The sequence below is a fragment of the Doryrhamphus excisus genome, chromosome 10 (genome assembly GCF_030265055.1).
Source record: "Doryrhamphus excisus isolate RoL2022-K1 chromosome 10, RoL_Dexc_1.0, whole genome shotgun sequence".
Lineage (NCBI taxonomy): Eukaryota > Metazoa > Chordata > Actinopteri > Syngnathiformes > Syngnathidae > Doryrhamphus > Doryrhamphus excisus.
The window spans coordinates 12,234,207-12,251,313 of NC_080475.1; the positions used below are offsets into that span (position 1 = coordinate 12,234,207).

The 17,107-nt window shown below is 40.6% G+C and overlaps 1 protein-coding gene across 3 annotated transcripts; it reads left to right on the forward strand.

The window, feature by feature from the left end:
* The first annotated feature begins 631 nt into the window (after positions 1 to 631).
* slco4a1 (solute carrier organic anion transporter family, member 4A1) lies at positions 632 to 16,586 on the forward strand. Of its 3 annotated transcripts, XM_058085622.1 has the most exons (13): positions 679 to 741; positions 5,432 to 5,468; positions 6,428 to 7,405; positions 7,575 to 7,665; positions 8,850 to 8,971; positions 9,042 to 9,153; positions 9,221 to 9,375; positions 10,787 to 11,033; positions 11,887 to 12,052; positions 12,129 to 12,304; positions 12,387 to 12,451; positions 14,122 to 14,270; positions 14,335 to 16,586. In XM_058085622.1, exons 3-13 carry the CDS (start codon positions 6,601 to 6,603, stop codon positions 14,497 to 14,499), a joined length of 2,253 nt encoding a protein of 750 aa, XP_057941605.1. In that variant the 5' UTR covers positions 679 to 741; positions 5,432 to 5,468; positions 6,428 to 6,600; the 3' UTR covers positions 14,500 to 16,586. The 3 variants fall into 3 exon arrangements, with proteins under 3 accessions (XP_057941603.1, XP_057941605.1, XP_057941604.1); XM_058085620.1 differs by lacking the exon at positions 5,432 to 5,468 and having other exon boundaries at positions 632 to 741; XM_058085621.1 differs by lacking the exon at positions 679 to 741 and having other exon boundaries at positions 4,834 to 5,468.
* Positions 16,587 to 17,107: the final 521 nt, after the last annotated feature.

The window sequence follows — 17,107 nt, forward strand, 5'->3', positions numbered from 1 at the left end:
TTTTTTATTATATCAGCTTGTTTAATTAAATGTATGCATTTGATTAAACAGAGGGGTTGTTCAGGAATAAGTCATGTAGTGCAATAACGCCCTCTAGTGGTTGTATGTTGTATTGTAATGTTAAAGCCACAAGAACAATACCATCATAAAGTCTCAAAAGAAAAAAAGTCATATTTATACAAAAGTAAGATAAAGGTATATTCAATTAAAATTTTATGAGGGAAAAAGACAGAAAATAAATAATAATAATAATTTACAAACATTAAAAAGTATTATGTCGACATAAAGCGGAATAAATCTGTTAAGAATTAATATTATTAAAAAAAATACTAAATATAATATAATAATAAGGGTTGCTATCACCAAGCACCCCAACACCTGAACAATCAGATGGGAATTTCAGCTCTTCCTAGACAGCCAGTACTTTTGGTTCGGCTCCAAAATGACTCCTCGGATTAAATTTCCAACTACTTACCGTAAAACAAAACAACACCAATAAGCATTACACATCCAAAGTATAACTTAACATTTACAAAACTAGAATACAAAGCAGTATCCTCTGTCTTTTTAAGATAAAATAAAATTATAAAAAAAACGACTCGTTCACTTCCAAGATCGTTCACAAACGACCCATCACTAGCAACAACGTGTTTGGTGTCAGCATGCAGCAAGCAGCACACTGACAGCACATCTATCTCTCTCAGGAAAGCAGCCGTGATGCACATTGAGGTCCATTTCAAGGTAAAGTAAAGCATGTTCTTGTGTTTTGACCAAAAAAAGCATCGTTTTTAACGTTGGGGTCATTAACATGCGGCAAATATGCCGGAAGCATGCGTCGTGTTTACCGAGCACACACTCAAGGTTGTCGTCCATTGTAGTCCATGCTAAGACGTATATGTGTCATGGAGGCTGACGGTGACGTGTTGCTATTATTTTATTTTTACATTGTTTGTCACACAAAGGTTAGGGTGTTTCCCGCCATGGGGGGTGTGGGGGTGGGGGGACACCTTAAACCCAGCATTCATGAGGAGGGGGGGAAAAAACATGGCAACCTGCTCGATTATATACACTCTTTAATGGCGATTCAGCCTGATTATTCATTGTCACCTTCAATTGGCACGATAAAAAATATAAAAATATATCACATTTTAGCATTTTAAGTCAATGTCAAAGGACAATACAAGATACATTGATGCATTTGAGCGTTGTCGGTGTACAGCTTTTATTTATGACGTCCTGAAAATGAATCAACACAAATATATTATTGTGTACATATCTGGCAACAAAAGTAAAAAATGGAGTCTTGGTGATTATTAAGATGTTTTCTGGCTAAATTGAGCCTTAACTCTTTTTGCCTTTTGTCTTTTTTATCATGGAGTCATGAATGTTGACTCTAACTCAGGCAAGTGAGGCCTGTAGTTCTTTGTTTTGCTGTTGTGGGGTCTTTTGTGACCTCTTTTATAAGTCATTGCTGCGCTCTTGGGCTCATTTTGGTTCTCCTGAGAAGGTTCTCCACTGGTGTTTTTGAATTGTGGATAATGTCCCAAAGCTTTAGAAATTGCTTTATAAACTTTTTTTAGACTGATATGTTTCAATTGCTGCTGGACCTACAATGGCTTTTGTTACCATAGCAATAGGCACAAGGGTTTGTGGACTGTTTGTGACCCGGTTCATAGAAGAACAGATGAGGTCCAAAGCAGGAGGAAAGCCTGCCTGCCTCATTGTTCACTGAAGTGGACAAACTAGCCCCACTCAGCTTTCCATGTCTTTTGTTCTACGTCAACAGCATCGGTATGGAATAGGACGAGCAAATTCACACTAGAAATATGCCAAGGTAATATCGGAGACAGCGCTCATTTTTCCTACGCCTGTTGTGTTGAAAGCAGTCGTCACCAGCAAGAATGTTGGCATTTATTGTGATTGGATGCATGGCGCGCAGCATATCATGCACTGTCTTTGTCTGTGTGTGTGTAGTTTTTTTTTTTGTACGTTTATGTCCCTTTTTCCATGCAAAAATGATCCCAGACTGAAATGAAAAAGACCATAGCAATGCTGGAATAATTCCATCAATAAGCTGAAATAAAATGGAATAATTCCAGCAATAAGGTGGAATTATTCCAGCATTCCTATGGCCTTTTTCCATGCAAAAATGATCCCAGACTGAATTGAAAAAGGCCATAGCAATGTTGGAATAATTCCAGCAATAAGCTGGAATGAGATGGAATAATTCCAGCAATAAGGTGGAATTATTCCAGCAATAAGGTGGAGTTATTCTAGCATTGCTAGGGCCTTTTTCCATGCAAAAATGCTCCCAGACTTATTGCTGGAATTATTCCAGCTTATACCATCTTATAACTGGAATTATTCCAGCATTGCTATGGCCTTTTTCCATGCAAAAATGATCCCAGACTGAAATGAAAAAGGCCATAGCAATGCTGGAATAATTCCACTTTATTGCTGGAATAATTCCACTTTATTGCTGGAACCTTTTTCCATGCAAAAATGATCCCAGACTGAAATGAAAAAGGCCATAGCAATGCTGGAATAAGTCCAGCAATAATCTGGAATAAACTGGAATAATTCCAGCAATACGTCTGGGATAATTTTTGCATGGAATTATTGCTGGAATAATTCCAGCAATAAGTCTGGGATAGTTTTTGCATTGAATTATTGCTGGAATTATTCCATTTTATACCAGCTTATTGCTGGAATTATTCCAGCATTGCTATGGCCTTTTTCATTTGAGTCTGGGATCCCTTTTGCATGGAAAAAGGTTCCAGCAATAAGCTGGAATAATTCCAGCAATAAAGTGGAATTGTATATAAACTTGCTTTAAACATCAAATAATAATAAAAAGTGACACCGATGAGCTCAACTGCCATGAGTCCATCCAGGTTTGAAGATGCTCCAACGATGCAGATCATTGTCTTTGAAGTGAAATACCAACGCCGGCTCTTTGAAGTGAACGAGACATCTTGTTTTTCCTCTAAAGCCGTACGTGATTGGTCAAAATGAGCGGTGCCGTATGTGTCGACACTGAGCAGGACGAAGAGGGAGGGGTTACACACGCAAAGCACGAGCACCGGAACACAACATTGGTACAGAATTTAAGACGACACACTGGAAAAGGTGAGGGAAAATGTAGTACACTTTGAGTCACACAACTGTGGCTTTAGTGTCCAATTCCTGTCCTCACTTGAATTTGGCATGGCGCGTTCGGTTCGGTACAATTGCTTAGCCAATTAATAGGAACAGGAATACACTTATCCCTCGTTTAATCGTTAATTTCCAAAAGATGACAAGATGAAAGGTTAACCTGGCTAGCTTTGTGTTATGTGATGTTTGCGCTGACGTCTCCGCAATGAAAGGCACCAAGGCTTGTTACATCTTTGCTGTATTTATGATGTATTACCATAATTTCCGCACCGGACTTTGAGGCGCAGTCTCAATTCCGAAAAGGTTAGGTTTCCAGTTTCCATTTGATAACCACCACCTTTCATTCTAAAAAGTAAATGCAAGACTAGAAAACGATCCACACAGTGGTGGAGGCACAATATAAGGAAAACACCTTGAATGAACTTGACGAAGTTCTTTTTCAGACGCATAACAAGCACTTCAGAGCATTTCCTCGCTTCTACAGAAGCCTTTGTGTATGGCGACGGAGGAAAGACCTCCCTGACCCAAAACAAGCAGGTTTCTGCTGTGAAGATAAAACAAGTTATTACAATGCCTCATACTGATCTCACTTTGAAAACACAAATGAAAAAGCATTTGTGAGAAGCACAAAGAAAGCCTATAGAACAAGTGTGTCCTTGGTTCGATCACTTACACTCGATACACGATACACTCAGCTCATGAAACCAGACGATGAAGATATTGAGATGAAAAAGAGACGTATTTGAAGATGACGCCAGAAAACTATAATAACAAAATACAGTATAGTATAAGAACTTCCTGTACACAAGGCTAGTTAGCGCGCGAAATATGCTTCCACTATATACTTTTATAACAAGTATCAGACGATATCGATAACGTCCTTTTTTCCACTGATATGGAATGATACCGTTCTGTAACCGATGGAGAGAAGCACCCATGGATGGAAGTTTGTTGACAGGGCTACTATGTTGTTTGTTTTTCTGCCCATTTAAGTTTAATTTCTGGTAATGGTTTAATTTCATTTGAACATGCATCAGGTTACAATTGCATTAAGTGCATCAAATGCATCAATTGGGTACCATAGTAACCGTCGATATAGTGATATATATATATATATATATATATATATATATAGCACATCATAACTGGTTCAAGACTCTTCATCCTTGTATTTAGCAAACATCAACTGCTTGTATTGTTTCTTGAATTGGCTCATCGTTGTGCATTGTTTGACTTCCTTACTCAATCCATTCCATAGTTTGATTCCACATACTGAAATGCTATGGCTTTTTAACGTAGTCCTAGCATATAAGTGTTTCAAATGTAGTTATATTTCTAAGTATTGGAGGACATTTTATTTTATTTTATTTTATTATTATTTTATTATTATTTTATTTTGTATTTTTTTGATTTTAGAAATAAGGAGTTAGTATGTGGGTGGTTAGCGCGCAGGCCTCACAGCTAGGAAACCCAAGTTCGATTCCACCCTCGCCCATCTCTGTGTGGAGTTTGCATGTTCTCCCCATGCATGCGTGGGTTTTTTTTTCCGGGTACTCCGGTTTCCTCCCACATTCCAAAAACATGCTAGGTTAATTGGCCACTCCAAATTGTCCATAGGTATGAATGTGAGTGTGAATGGTTGTTTGTCTATATGTGCGTATATAAGCGGTAGAAAATGAATTAATGAATGAGTTAGTATGTTCTCTATAGGCGGCATTATGAATTATCCTTACTGACCTTTTTTGCAGTACATTTAGCGAGTGAAGATTGCTTTTATAGTTATTAGCCCATATTTCCACACAATAAGTTAGATATGGTAGAACCAGAGAGCAATAATTTCTGATTGAGAACAAATTTTGCTTTGCACCACCTTATGTTGTATATTTGTAATATGAGATTTCCAGCTCATATTTTCATCTATTGTGATATTTTCCTTCGCCCTAATTGAAAAGCTGCATTTTGTGTTGTCATTGAGTAATATTTACATTTGTTTTGTGATCTGAAACATTTAATGCTGACAGATATGCCCCAAAAATCAAATCCCATCACCGTATCTATATCCACGTTTTACAGTTTATTTACAGTCTTCACTATTTTCCCTTACTGTATTCACTCCTGAACAGTACTAGTGGTTTTATGTCCCAGGTGGATTAAATAGCATCATGGCGAGTACTGCCCTCCCCCATGGGCGTGCTGCCTCAGCACTCCGCTATAAGAGGCTTTCGGAGTTCTACAAAACTTATTTTCTCTTCAATCTGCCCACTCTTTTCTCCAGATTTCTCCAGACACATTGATCATGTGTGAGGATTGAGGTAGGTGGCCGGGGCTCACTTTATTTATAATATTTTGGTTATGAATTCATTTGTGTATGCAGATTAAGGGTCAAATATATTTGTGTTAAAGGTACTCAAATCGATAAAATGTTCATGTACTGTTCAAAGATTCAAGGGGAAATGATTGACTTCGGTCATTCAGTCATTTTTTTTAAGAGTATATCACTTTAACCTGTACAAACATTCTAGTTATCATTCATTTCATACTTTTCATATCTACTGTTTGAATGTAAATTGTAGTACAAAGGGATCTGTATGAAGTATATATGTAAAAGAACGAAGTAGACAAGGGTCACATGAGTCTGTACAGTTTTTGGTTTCATTGTGACTCACTGGTGACTTATTCTGGGCTGAAACTGAATTAAAATGCAACTGAAAATGAAAATGTGACCCCCCCCCCCCCCCCCCACCCTCCACCCACTGGGGAGTTTCCACTATTCTGTGAAAACGTTGTACTATCTCGGAGTATTCTAGTCATAGTGCTGTATTTTTACATTATAGAGTAAATACTTCAATGAATGTTTAGCTAATAAATAACCGATGGGGTCTGAAAAAAAGAGTGTTAACAGCTGTGGCTGTAGACAACCTCCTGATTTTTTTAAAAAATTCTCTCCACAAGTAGTATCTGCATTTAAAGGGGACCCTTTTGTGGTAATTTTCTGCCCTTTGTATTTAGTTGTGTACTCCTATAGAGCAGCTACACACAATAACACGACACAGAAAGATCTTCCAGAATCTGCACCTATTCAACTGTATTTTCTTGGATTTTCAAAACAGTCTGTTTTAATTTATTACACCCATGGCTTGTCTCCGGCCACTCCGAAGCTCTCCCGAGGACTTCTGGACTACTGCCGAACCCCACTGTTGAATTTTGTCGGTATAGGAGTTGATAATAAATGGATAAAGATAAGTTGTAACTCATGTCTTGTTTTTCGTAGGATGCCATGAATCAACCAATCATGTTGCCTTATGAAACACCAGAGGAGCCTTAAGCAGCATTCTGCACTGTGGATGGACATCCTGCACAAAAGACTTTGTGGATTTAAACCCTTATCCGATTTTCGAGTCGACTTGTAACTATCTGGTTGTCTCCCCCAGCCAAGGACCGTCAATGCTCAATGCAAATGCGTCCTTCAGCTCCAGACAGGAGCTCCTTGACTTTCATAACCTTCCCTTGAGTCCCTCTCTGGAAGCCGCCATCCCCGTGGACTTTGACACCGAGGGTCCGGTTAGCTCAAGACTGCGGGATCCCGTCAGTCCGAATCGACCATGTATTTACACCAGGGATTCCACTCTTCCGGGGCAGCACTACGCAACCCAGCCCCCCACACAGACTGGAATAAAAGCGACCTCCATGCACTCCAGTCAGCTATGCGGCTGGGGGGCTCTGACACTCAAAGCCATCCAAGTGTTCAACACCCCGCGTTGGGTGCTGTTCTTCCTCAGCGTGGCCTCGTTCCTCCAGGGGATGATCATCAATGGCTTCATCAACACGGTGGTCACGTCCATCGAGAGGCGCTTCGATCTGCGCAGCTACCAGACGGGCCTCATCGTCAGCTCCTACGACATCGCCGCGTGCGTCTGCCTCGCTTTTGTCAGCTATTTCGGCGGGACGGGGCACAAGCCTCGCTGGCTCGGGTGGGGGGTTCTCCTCATGGCGTTGGGCTCTTTGGTGTTTGCATTGCCTCACTTCACCACGCCGCCCTACCAGGTCAGCATATCCGAGCAAGTCGAGATGTGCTCCGGCAACCGGACCAGCCTGTGTCGGGACAGCGATGGCGGGGGGCTGTCCGGTTATCGTTTCGTGTTCATGTTGGGACAGTTTCTCCATGGCATGGGTGCTACACCGCTTTACACTCTTGGAGTCACGTACCTGGATGAGAACGTCAAGTCCAACTACGGGCCTGTTTACATCGGTAAGTCACGTTTTGATAGAGTGGAATCCGATTGCTTTTAGCCACAAACTGTCTATGAAATTATTATTATTATTTCCAAACAATAAACACTTTTGAACTTGCAGAACAGGAAGCACTTTCTAAAAAAAAAAAAGTGACACACCCATGCATTGACTTTCTCTTCCCCCAGGGATTTTCTACACAGCAGCCATTGTGGGTCCAGCAGCAGGTTATCTGCTGGGGGGTTACTTCCTCAATATTTACACAGAGATCCACCTCACGTGAGTCTGTGTGTTATGTGTGTGTGTGTGTGTGTGTGTGTGTGTGTACGCCCTGTGGCGAATAAGAATAGAATTGGTATTTAAATATCCCCTAATATGCAAACATTACCTTTTTAATGATGTTCTAACAGTAATATGAGTCCCTACAGCTTGTCTATGAGACCTAACCTATGAGAAAAATATCATCTACATACTTGGTTACCTAGAAGAGAGTGAAATTTTCAATGGGACCATTTGGAACTTCATTCATTCATTCAAAATTTTCTACCGCTTTTCCTCACAAGGGTTGCGAGGGGGTGCTGGAGCCTATCCCAGCTGTCTTCGGGCGAGAGGCAGGGTACACCCTGGACTGGCCACACAATCACAGGGCACATATAGACAAACAACCATTCACACTCACATTCATACCTATGGACAATTTGGAGTCACTAATTAACCTAGCATGTTTTTTGGAATGTGGGAGGAAACCGGAGTACCCGGAGAAAACCCACTCATGCACGGGGAGAACATGCAAACTCCACACAGAGATGGCCGAGAGTGGAATTGAACTCAGGTCGTGCATAGAAGGGCATAGTCAGAATCCAAAAACTTACCACTTCCACATGGAATGAGAGGAATCTTTTTTCCACAGGGCACACATATAGACAAACGACCATTCACACTCACATTCATACCTATGGACAAATACCTTTGGACTCCTATAGAGCAGCTACACACAATAACCCGCACAGAAAACTTTCTAGATCTTCCAGAATCTGCACCTATTCTAGCTGTATTTTTTTTGGACTCACCTCAGTCACTGTCAAGCTGTCTTCATATAGACAAACAACCATTCAACATGCAAACTCCACACAGAGATAGCCGAGGGTGGAATTGAACCCTGGTCTCCTAGCTGCGTGGTCTGCGCGCTAACCACTAGACCACCGTGCCGCCCCATTTGGAACTTTAATAATAATAATACATTTTATTTGTATAGCGCTTTTTCAAAATACTCAAAGAAACTTTACAGAAGAATGGAGTTGAATAAAGCAAGTAAACAGAGTAGAAGACACACCAAAATACAATGTTCATTTCTTAATACACAGTTAAAACATGAGTAAACACATTAAACATTAAAAACACACTTAAAGAGGTGGGTTTTTTGACGTTAATCCCTCTTATTTCACTCCACTGGGTGCCAACAGGACAGATATGACTCCAGAGAATCCGTTGTGGGTTGGTGCTTGGTGGATCGGTTTCCTGGTGGGAGGAGCAGCAGGTCTGTTGGTGGCGTTTCCAATCCTGGGCTACCCAAGACATCTACCAGGTGCTTAACATTTTGCAGTGCTCAAACTTCAGAGTCTTAAAAACCTGCCTTAAATATCAAACATCTGCAGGTTCTGAAGAGCACAAAGCCATGCGGGTGTCCGAGGCCCACCAGCTAAAAGACGGCAGTCACACCACAGCTTTTGACCCTCAATTTGGCAAGTCTGTCAAAGACATGCCCAGGTTTGTGTCTAATGTGCTAATTTGTGCAAGAACATATGGATTTATTCACTAATCCCTTCCCTTCCAGGTCTGTCCTGCTCCTCCTAAAGAATCCAACCTTCTTGTACTTGTGCTTGGCGGGGGCCACCGAAGCCACCCTCATCAGTGGCATGTCCACGTTTGGTCCAAAGTTTTTGGAGGCACAGTTCAGCATCAGTGCATCTGAAGCTGCTATGTGGTTTGGTAACAAATTTTCATTATTTTCCATTGAGAAAAGTAGAAGCATAAGTGAAGGGTTTTCTACTTCTGAAACTGGATGACTCAATGAGAAAAGGAAGTAAGGTTGCGGAGCAATATACACAGCTAGCATAGCAATGTAGCCCACCTTCTTCTTGCTCATATACAGTGGTGTAAAAAAGTGTTTCCTGATTTTTATTTTAGCATGTTTGTCACACTTAAATACCAACAGTAAAATGTGGTGGTGGTAGTGTGATGGTCTGGGACTGTTTGATGGTGGTAGTGTGATGGTCTGGGGCTGTTTGATAGTGGTAGTGTGATGGTCTGTTTTGATAGTGGTAGTGTGATGTCTAAGGCTGTTTGATGGTGGTAGTGTGATGGTCTGGGGCTGTTTGATGGTGGTAGTATGATGGTCTGGGGCTCTTTGATGGTGGCAGTGTTATGGTCTGGGGCTGTTTGATAGTGGTAGTGTGATGGTCTGTTTGACAGTGGTAGTGTGATCGTCTGGGGCTGTTTGATGGTTGTAGTGTGATGGGCTGTTTGATGGTGGTAGTGTGATGGTCTGGGGCTGTTTGATGGTGGTAGTGTGATGGTCTGGGGCTGTTTGATGGTGGTAGTGTGATGGTCTGGGGCTGTTTGATGGTGGTAGTGTGATGGTCTGGGGCTGTTTGATGGTGGTAGTGTGATGGTCTGGGGCTGTTTGATGGTGGTAGTGTGATGGTCTGGGGCTGTTTGATGGTGGTAGTGTGATGTCTGGGGCTGTTTGATGGTGGTAGTGTGATGGTCTGGGGCTGTTTGGTGGTAGTGTGATGGTCTGATTGATAGTGGTAGTGTGATGGCCTGGGGCTGTTTGATGCTTCAGGACCTGGAATACTTGCTGTGATAAATGGAATTTTACTATCCAGCAAACAATCCTGAAGAAGAATGTCTGGCCATCTGTTGGTGACCTCAAACTGAAACTGAAACAGGCCAAGATCCAAGAAACCACCTCTGATTGGCTGAAGAAAACCACAGACTTTGGAGTGGCCTTGCCAAAGTCCTGATCTGAATCCTAACGAGATACTGTGGCATCATGACTTTAAACAGGCTTCATGCTGGAAAACCTGATCATTTGACTCAATTCCAACAATTCTGCAAAGATGAGTGGGCCAAAATTCTTCCCCAGCGCTGTAAGAGACCCATTGTACAGTTGCTGCTGCTAATGGGGGGCCCCAATAGCCTCGCATCAAGCATGCCCAAACCAATGTTTGAAGTGATTAACAAGAATGGTGGAGCTACTCATTACTGAGTCTGACTGAGAGTTTCTTTGTCATTTTTTGAGCTATGGCATATTTTCAATACTCATTGAAATGTACTTAATATTTCATATTGTATATGTATAGTTCTGGCTTATGAACAAATGTTCCCTTTGCTTTAGGCTTCATGGTGGTACCAGCAGGAGGAGGGGGCACCTTCCTGGGCGGCTACATTGTAAAGAGACTGAACCTACGCTGTCGAGATATCATCCGTTTCTGTGGGGTCTGCGCCGTCGTCAGCCTGATCTCTATCTTCATCTTTGTTGTCCACTGCCCCAACGTGCCAATGGCCGGCGTTGATGCTCCGTACGTGCCGTCAGTCAGTCACTCGTATGACCAGCCCAAGCACCCGGACAACAATGGAAACTGGTAGGAAAAATCCTCCATGCCAAATTATGGAAATCAACATAATCTGTCAGTATCAAGTTGGACATGAAGCAAAGGTTATTTTAGGCTCCTCCCCTTCCATTTTGTATCAATTGCAATATATTTGTTCACTTCCTGTATTCCAAATATACCCTTTGCTAGTTTAAAATATATTGGCAAATGTGTCATTACAAATAAAATTAATAAGTCATGTTAGTACTACTGGTTAGCGTGCAAGCCTCACAGCTAGGAGACCCGAGTTCGATTCCACCCTCGGCCATTTCTGTGTGGCGTTTTCGTGTTCTCCCCGTGCATGTGTGGGTTTTCTCCGGGTACTTTTTGTTTTTTTTTCTTTTTGTACTTTTTTTGTATTTTTGTTTTTTTAATTTGTAGTCAAGGTTAGTGCTGCACGAACGGCGAGTGGTTAGCGCGCACACCTCACAGCTAGGAGACCCGGGTTTGATTCCACCCTCGGCCATCTCTGTGTGGCGTTTGCATGTTCTCCCCGTGCATGCGTGGGTTTTCTCCGGGTACTCCGGTTTCCTCCCACATTCCACATTCCGAAAACATGCTAGGTTAATTGGCGACTCCAAATTGCCCATAGGTATGAATGTGAGTGTGAATGGTTGTTTGTCTATATGTGCCCTGTGATTGGCTGGCCACCAGTCCACGGTCTCGCCCGAACACAGCTGGGATAGGCTCCAGCACCCCCTGCGACTCTCATGAGGATAAGCAGTAGAAAATGAATGAATGAATACTTCGACACAATGGTAGTATTTAATTCATCGCGCAGTCATCAACACAACTTGTGTACTTCCCTGTTCTTCCCCGTGTGTTTGCTGATGGGATCCTTCAGGAGTTCCTCAGTCCCGCAGAGTTTAACAGTGGCCTGCAATACCGGGTGCGGCTGCACCCAGGAGCTGTACAACCCGGTGTGCGGTGCAGATGGCCTCATGTATTACTCCCCCTGCCACGCCGGCTGCAGCGGCATCAACCACACAGATGTGTCCACTGGCAAAAAGGTAAAGATAAAGTCAATAAAACTAGGATGGTGATACACGAGTGTCTTACATGTGTGGCGTCCTGTGTTGTTTGTAGGTGTACTCTGGTTGCAGCTGTGTCGCGGCCAACGGATCACTGGAACGCGCTGGAGTCGCCGTGGCGGGGAAGTGCAGGAGCACCTGCAACCACATGCCGGCTTTCCTGGCTTTTTGCTTCATCATCATATGCTTCACTTTCCTCTGTAGCATCCCGGCACTCACCGCCACGCTCAGGTCAGGCATTAAAATATGGCAGCTGTTTCATTAAAGGTGTTTTTAATAGATATATTATATTATGACTCTTATATGCCTGTAGGTGCGTGCCTGACAGCCAGAGATCCTTCGGACTTGGGATCCAGTGGATCATAGTTCGTACCTTTGGTAAGGTTACAATGAAACCTTCATAGACGCTTTTGTCTGATAATATTCTCATCATTTTAAGATTTTATTCCAACTTTTTTCTTGTAAAAATTCAGATTTTAATCTTACAAGACAAGATTCAGTCTTGTAAATTACTCTTATAATTTTAAGGTTTTATTCTACTAATATTAAACACTGAAAACAGTGGTTAATCCACGGACATAAGGTGTAATGGTAATGGTTTTATTTCATTTGAACATTCATCAGATTACAATTGAATGCATCCCATAATCAGTTCACAGTTCCACATGTCCAAAAGGAGTAGGAAGAAGCAAAGCTTATTAAATCCTACCCCTCCATCTGGTACTTTTACAAGCAGTAACTGTTACATTTGTTCACTTCCTGCTTTTGTACTTTACTTTACTTTACATTACTTTACTTTACTTTTATTTTGTACTGTTATTTTGTCACGTACCAAAGTAGGAGGTGATTTTACTTGACTTTACTCTACTCTACGTTACTTTACCTTACTTTACTCTACGTTACTCTACGTTACTCTACGTTACTCTACGTTACTCTACGTTACTTTACTTTTATTTTGTACTGTTATTTTGTCACATACCAAAGTAGGAGGTGATTTTACTTTACTTTACTTTACTCTGTTACTTTACTTTACTCTATGTTACTTTAATTTACCTTACTTTACCTTACTTTACCTTACTTTACCTTACTTTACCTTACTTTACTCTTTACTTTTATTTTGTACTCTTATTTTGTCACGTACCAAAGTTGGAGGTGATTTTACTTGACTTTACTTTACCTTACTTTACTCTACGTTACTCTACATTACTTTACCTTACTTTACTCTACGTTACTCTACATTACTTTACTCTACGTTACTCTACATTACTTTACTTTTATTTTGTACTGTTATTTTGTCACGTACCAAAGTAGGAGGTGATTTTACTTTACTTTACTTTACTCTATGTTACTTTACTTTACTCTGTTACTTTACTTTACTTTTATTTTGTACTCTTATTTTGTCACGTACCAAAGTAGGAGGTGATGTGATTTTACTTTACTTTACCTTACTTTTCTCTGTTACTTTACCTTACTTTACCTTACTTTACTCTGTTACTTTACTTTTATTTTGTACTCTTATTTTGTCACATACCAAAGTAGGAGGTGATTTTACTTTACTCTACTCTACTCTACGTTACTTTACCTTACTTTACTCTACGTTACTTTACTTTTATTTTGTAATGTTATTTTGTCACGTACCAAAGTAGGAGGTGATTTTACTTTAATTTACTCTGTTACTTTACTTTACCTCACTTTACCTTACTTTACCTTACTTTACTCTGTTACTTTACTTTACTTTTATTTTGTACTCTTATTTTGTCACATACCAAAGTAGGAGGTGATATGACCATCCAATGACATAATGTGTACCATAGTAAGTGTCAATATAGTGATATATATAGCACATCATGACTGGTTCAAGACTCTTCATCCTTGTATTTAGCAAACATCAACTGCTTGTATTGTTTCTTGAATTGGCTCATCGTTGTGCATTGTTTGACTTCCTTACTCAATCCATTCCATAGTTTGATTCCACATACTGAAATGCTATGGCTTTTGTTATGGTCTTATGCCTTGATCTTAACTCGTCATTCGCCCTTCCCTCGCAGGTGGCATTCCAGGACCCATTGCCTTCGGCTCCATGATCGACATCTCCTGCTTACTGTGGCAGGATCAGTGTGGAGATCAGGGCTCCTGTTACGTCTACCAGAACTCAGCCATGAGCCGCTACACGCTTGTTGCGGGCATCATCTACAAGGTAAACACAGGAAAACCCAATAGTAGACTTCACCCTATTGGCTTTTGGTATTCGCTCATCTCAGGTTTTGGGCACCGTCTTCTTCTTGCTGGCCAGCATCTTGTACCAACCTCCTCCTGAGTCGCCTCAAAGCAGCTGCCAAAACACCAACCCGGAAAGCGGCGACATGAGCAACTTGAAAGATCTTCCAGCAGATGGCGTCATAGTCAACCTGCATGCCAAGTTATGATGTTGAAGAACCATTGGATGATGCTATGGTGCTTATCTCAGATACCTTCAGCCTTCTCTCAGCCAAAGGTAGATTTGACAACTTTAAAAGACAATTTAAAGAATGAGGTGTCCATGAAGAACCAACGTTTGGTCCTTCTCATGTGTTATAGTCTTTGCTCTAGGAAAAGTGAATGCCGCCATCCTTAACCAACCTTGTCCAACTTGTCCGATTAGCGTCTAGGTCTATAGCGTTGACGATTGTCCGACTATCTCCAACCATCCTCCATGTCCGTGTCCGCCAATTGGAGCAGTTCTGGTGAGAATGTTGACCATTTTTTAGTTTGTGTCCATGTCCATTGCAGTCCTTGACCAACGTTTTTTGTCAACCTGCCAGATTAGCCTCGAGTTGATATGAACTTTCCACACCAAAATTTGCACCAATTGGAGATCTTCTGAATGTTGATTGGCCCTTCCTTTTTTACCCGAAAAGTGCATTAGAAGCAAGTTGGAAAATATGAGTCTGGCATTTTCTGCCATTTTTGGATGCTTCTGGGGCCCCTGTTGAGTGTGTGTGAGGTTTCCTGTGTTTTTTTGACCAGAAAAGTGCATTCGAAGCAAGTTGAAAAAAATGACAAAAAACGACATACGTTACGTTTTTTGTCAAAAATCACTAAATTCAAACTCTGGCATTTTATGCCATTTTGGATGCTTCTGGGGCCCCTGTTGAGTGTGTGTTTTTTTGACCAGAAAAGTGCATTAGAAGCAAGTTGAAAAAAAACGAAAAAACAAAAACGACATACCCCTTAACCCCTTACGTTTTTTGTCAAAAATCACTAAATTCAAACTCTGGCATTTTATGCCATTTTTGATTGCTTCTGGGGCCCCTGTTGAGTGTGTGTGTGAGGTTTCCCGTGTTTTTTTGACCAGAAAAGTGCATTTGAAGCAAGTTGAAAAAAATTACAAAAAACAAATACGACATACTAACCCCTTACGTTTTTTGTCAAAAATCACCGCCCTCAAACTCTGACATTTTATGCAATTTTTGGATGCTTCTGGGGCCCCTGTTGAGTGTGTGTGAGGTTTCCCCTGTTTTTTTTTTAAACAGATTAGCATTGATGCTAACAACACTACTTATGGTGGTCAAGATGAGCTATTTGCTAACTGTTCGCCAATAGAAATAAAGCCATGACTTCATAAATGAGGAACAATGAGGAACTTAATCACTCTTCCATCAAGTTATGTAGTATTTGGAACTGTTACAAGTGCTCATGACACCAAAACACTTGATAATATTATTATTATTATTTTCGCCGTGAAAAATGACACTGAAATGCATATTTTTATTTTTAGTTAATGGGAAATACGTACAGTATATTTTTTTAATGCAGCAAGGTCTGTGTTAACATTTAAACCAACTTTGCTTTCGACTAGATTGTTGCGACACGTGACACGCTATTAGCAGCTGCATTTTAATTTCGAAAGACAAGCACAGAGCATGTTGATTTATTCGCCCCATAATTCTATTATTAAATAATGTAAATTTAAAAAAAAAAATCAAGAATTTTAGCACAGTTACTTTTTTCTCATAATATTCTTACTTAGTCACAATTAAATTACAAAAAACTTTGTGTGTGTGTGGGTGGGTCGATTTTACAACATTAATGTTGTATTACAATGTTATTGTCATTATACAGTAATTACATTGGCCTAATTCTCCTTGAAATGAAGATGTCACTTCGTGTCATGTGATTGTTGATCACCAAAAAGTGCATTGTTACTTCACTTCCTTGTGTGACTATTATATTTATTATATTGATGTGATTATTTTCATGTTGAAGCTCATTCAGTCACGGTTGACTGTACAAATACGCCAAAGCGGCTTCCTGCTTTCTCGCTGCCTTTCATACGCAATAGTTGATGTATGAGATCATGTTTGACATGATTTCTGGCTGTAAAGGAATTTTCCATATGTTGTTATTGTTGTTATAGTGGACTCAGTGAACAGTATAGTTTTGATATGTGCTTATTTTTTGGGGGGGTACTACGTACTGTTTTTTTTTTTTTTTTTAAGGTGGAGCTGAATTACACAATTTTTTACAGGCTGATTCAAAGATGTCAAGTGTTTCATAAATAAATCTTCACATCTTAATTGTGACTTTGTGGTTTACTTGAGTTATTCATGATCAGGGTTAGGAGTAAAGTTAAGGCTTTGAGGCTTTGAGAGTGTGTGTGAGGTTTCCCCTGTTTTTTCTTTTTTGTTTTTTTTACCAGAAAAGTGCATTAGAAGCAAGTTGAAAAATATGACAAAAAACGACATACTAACCCCTTATGTTTTTTGTCAAAAGTCACCGCCCTCAAAGTTTGGCATTTTATGCCATTTTTGGATGCTTCTGGGGCCCCTGTTGAGTGTGTGTGAGGTTTCCGCTGTCTTTTTGACCAGAAAAGTGCATTTTCAGCAAGTTGAAAATATTGAAAAAAAACGACATACTAACCCCTTACGTTTTTTGTCAAAAATCACCGCCCTCAAAGTTTGGCATTTTATGCCATTTTTGGGCTCTTCTGGGGCCCCTGTTGAGTGTGTGTGAGGTTTCCCGTGTTTTTTTGACCCGAAAAGTGCATTTTCAGCA

What these genes read in the sequence shown, in the direction of transcription:
- slco4a1 (XM_058085620.1), top strand. Translation starts at nt 6,601, where the DNA reads ATGCTCAATGCAAATGCGTCCTTCAGCTCCAGACAGGAGCTCCTTGAC. An exon ending in CCGGACAACAATGGAAACTG is followed by an intron (nt 11,034 to 11,886) that starts GTAGGAAAAATC and finishes GGGATCCTTCAG; the next exon opens with GAGTTCCTCAGTCCCGCAGA. An exon ending in GATCATAGTTCGTACCTTTG is followed by an intron (nt 12,452 to 14,121) that starts GTAAGGTTACAA and finishes CTTCCCTCGCAG; the next exon opens with GTGGCATTCCAGGACCCATT.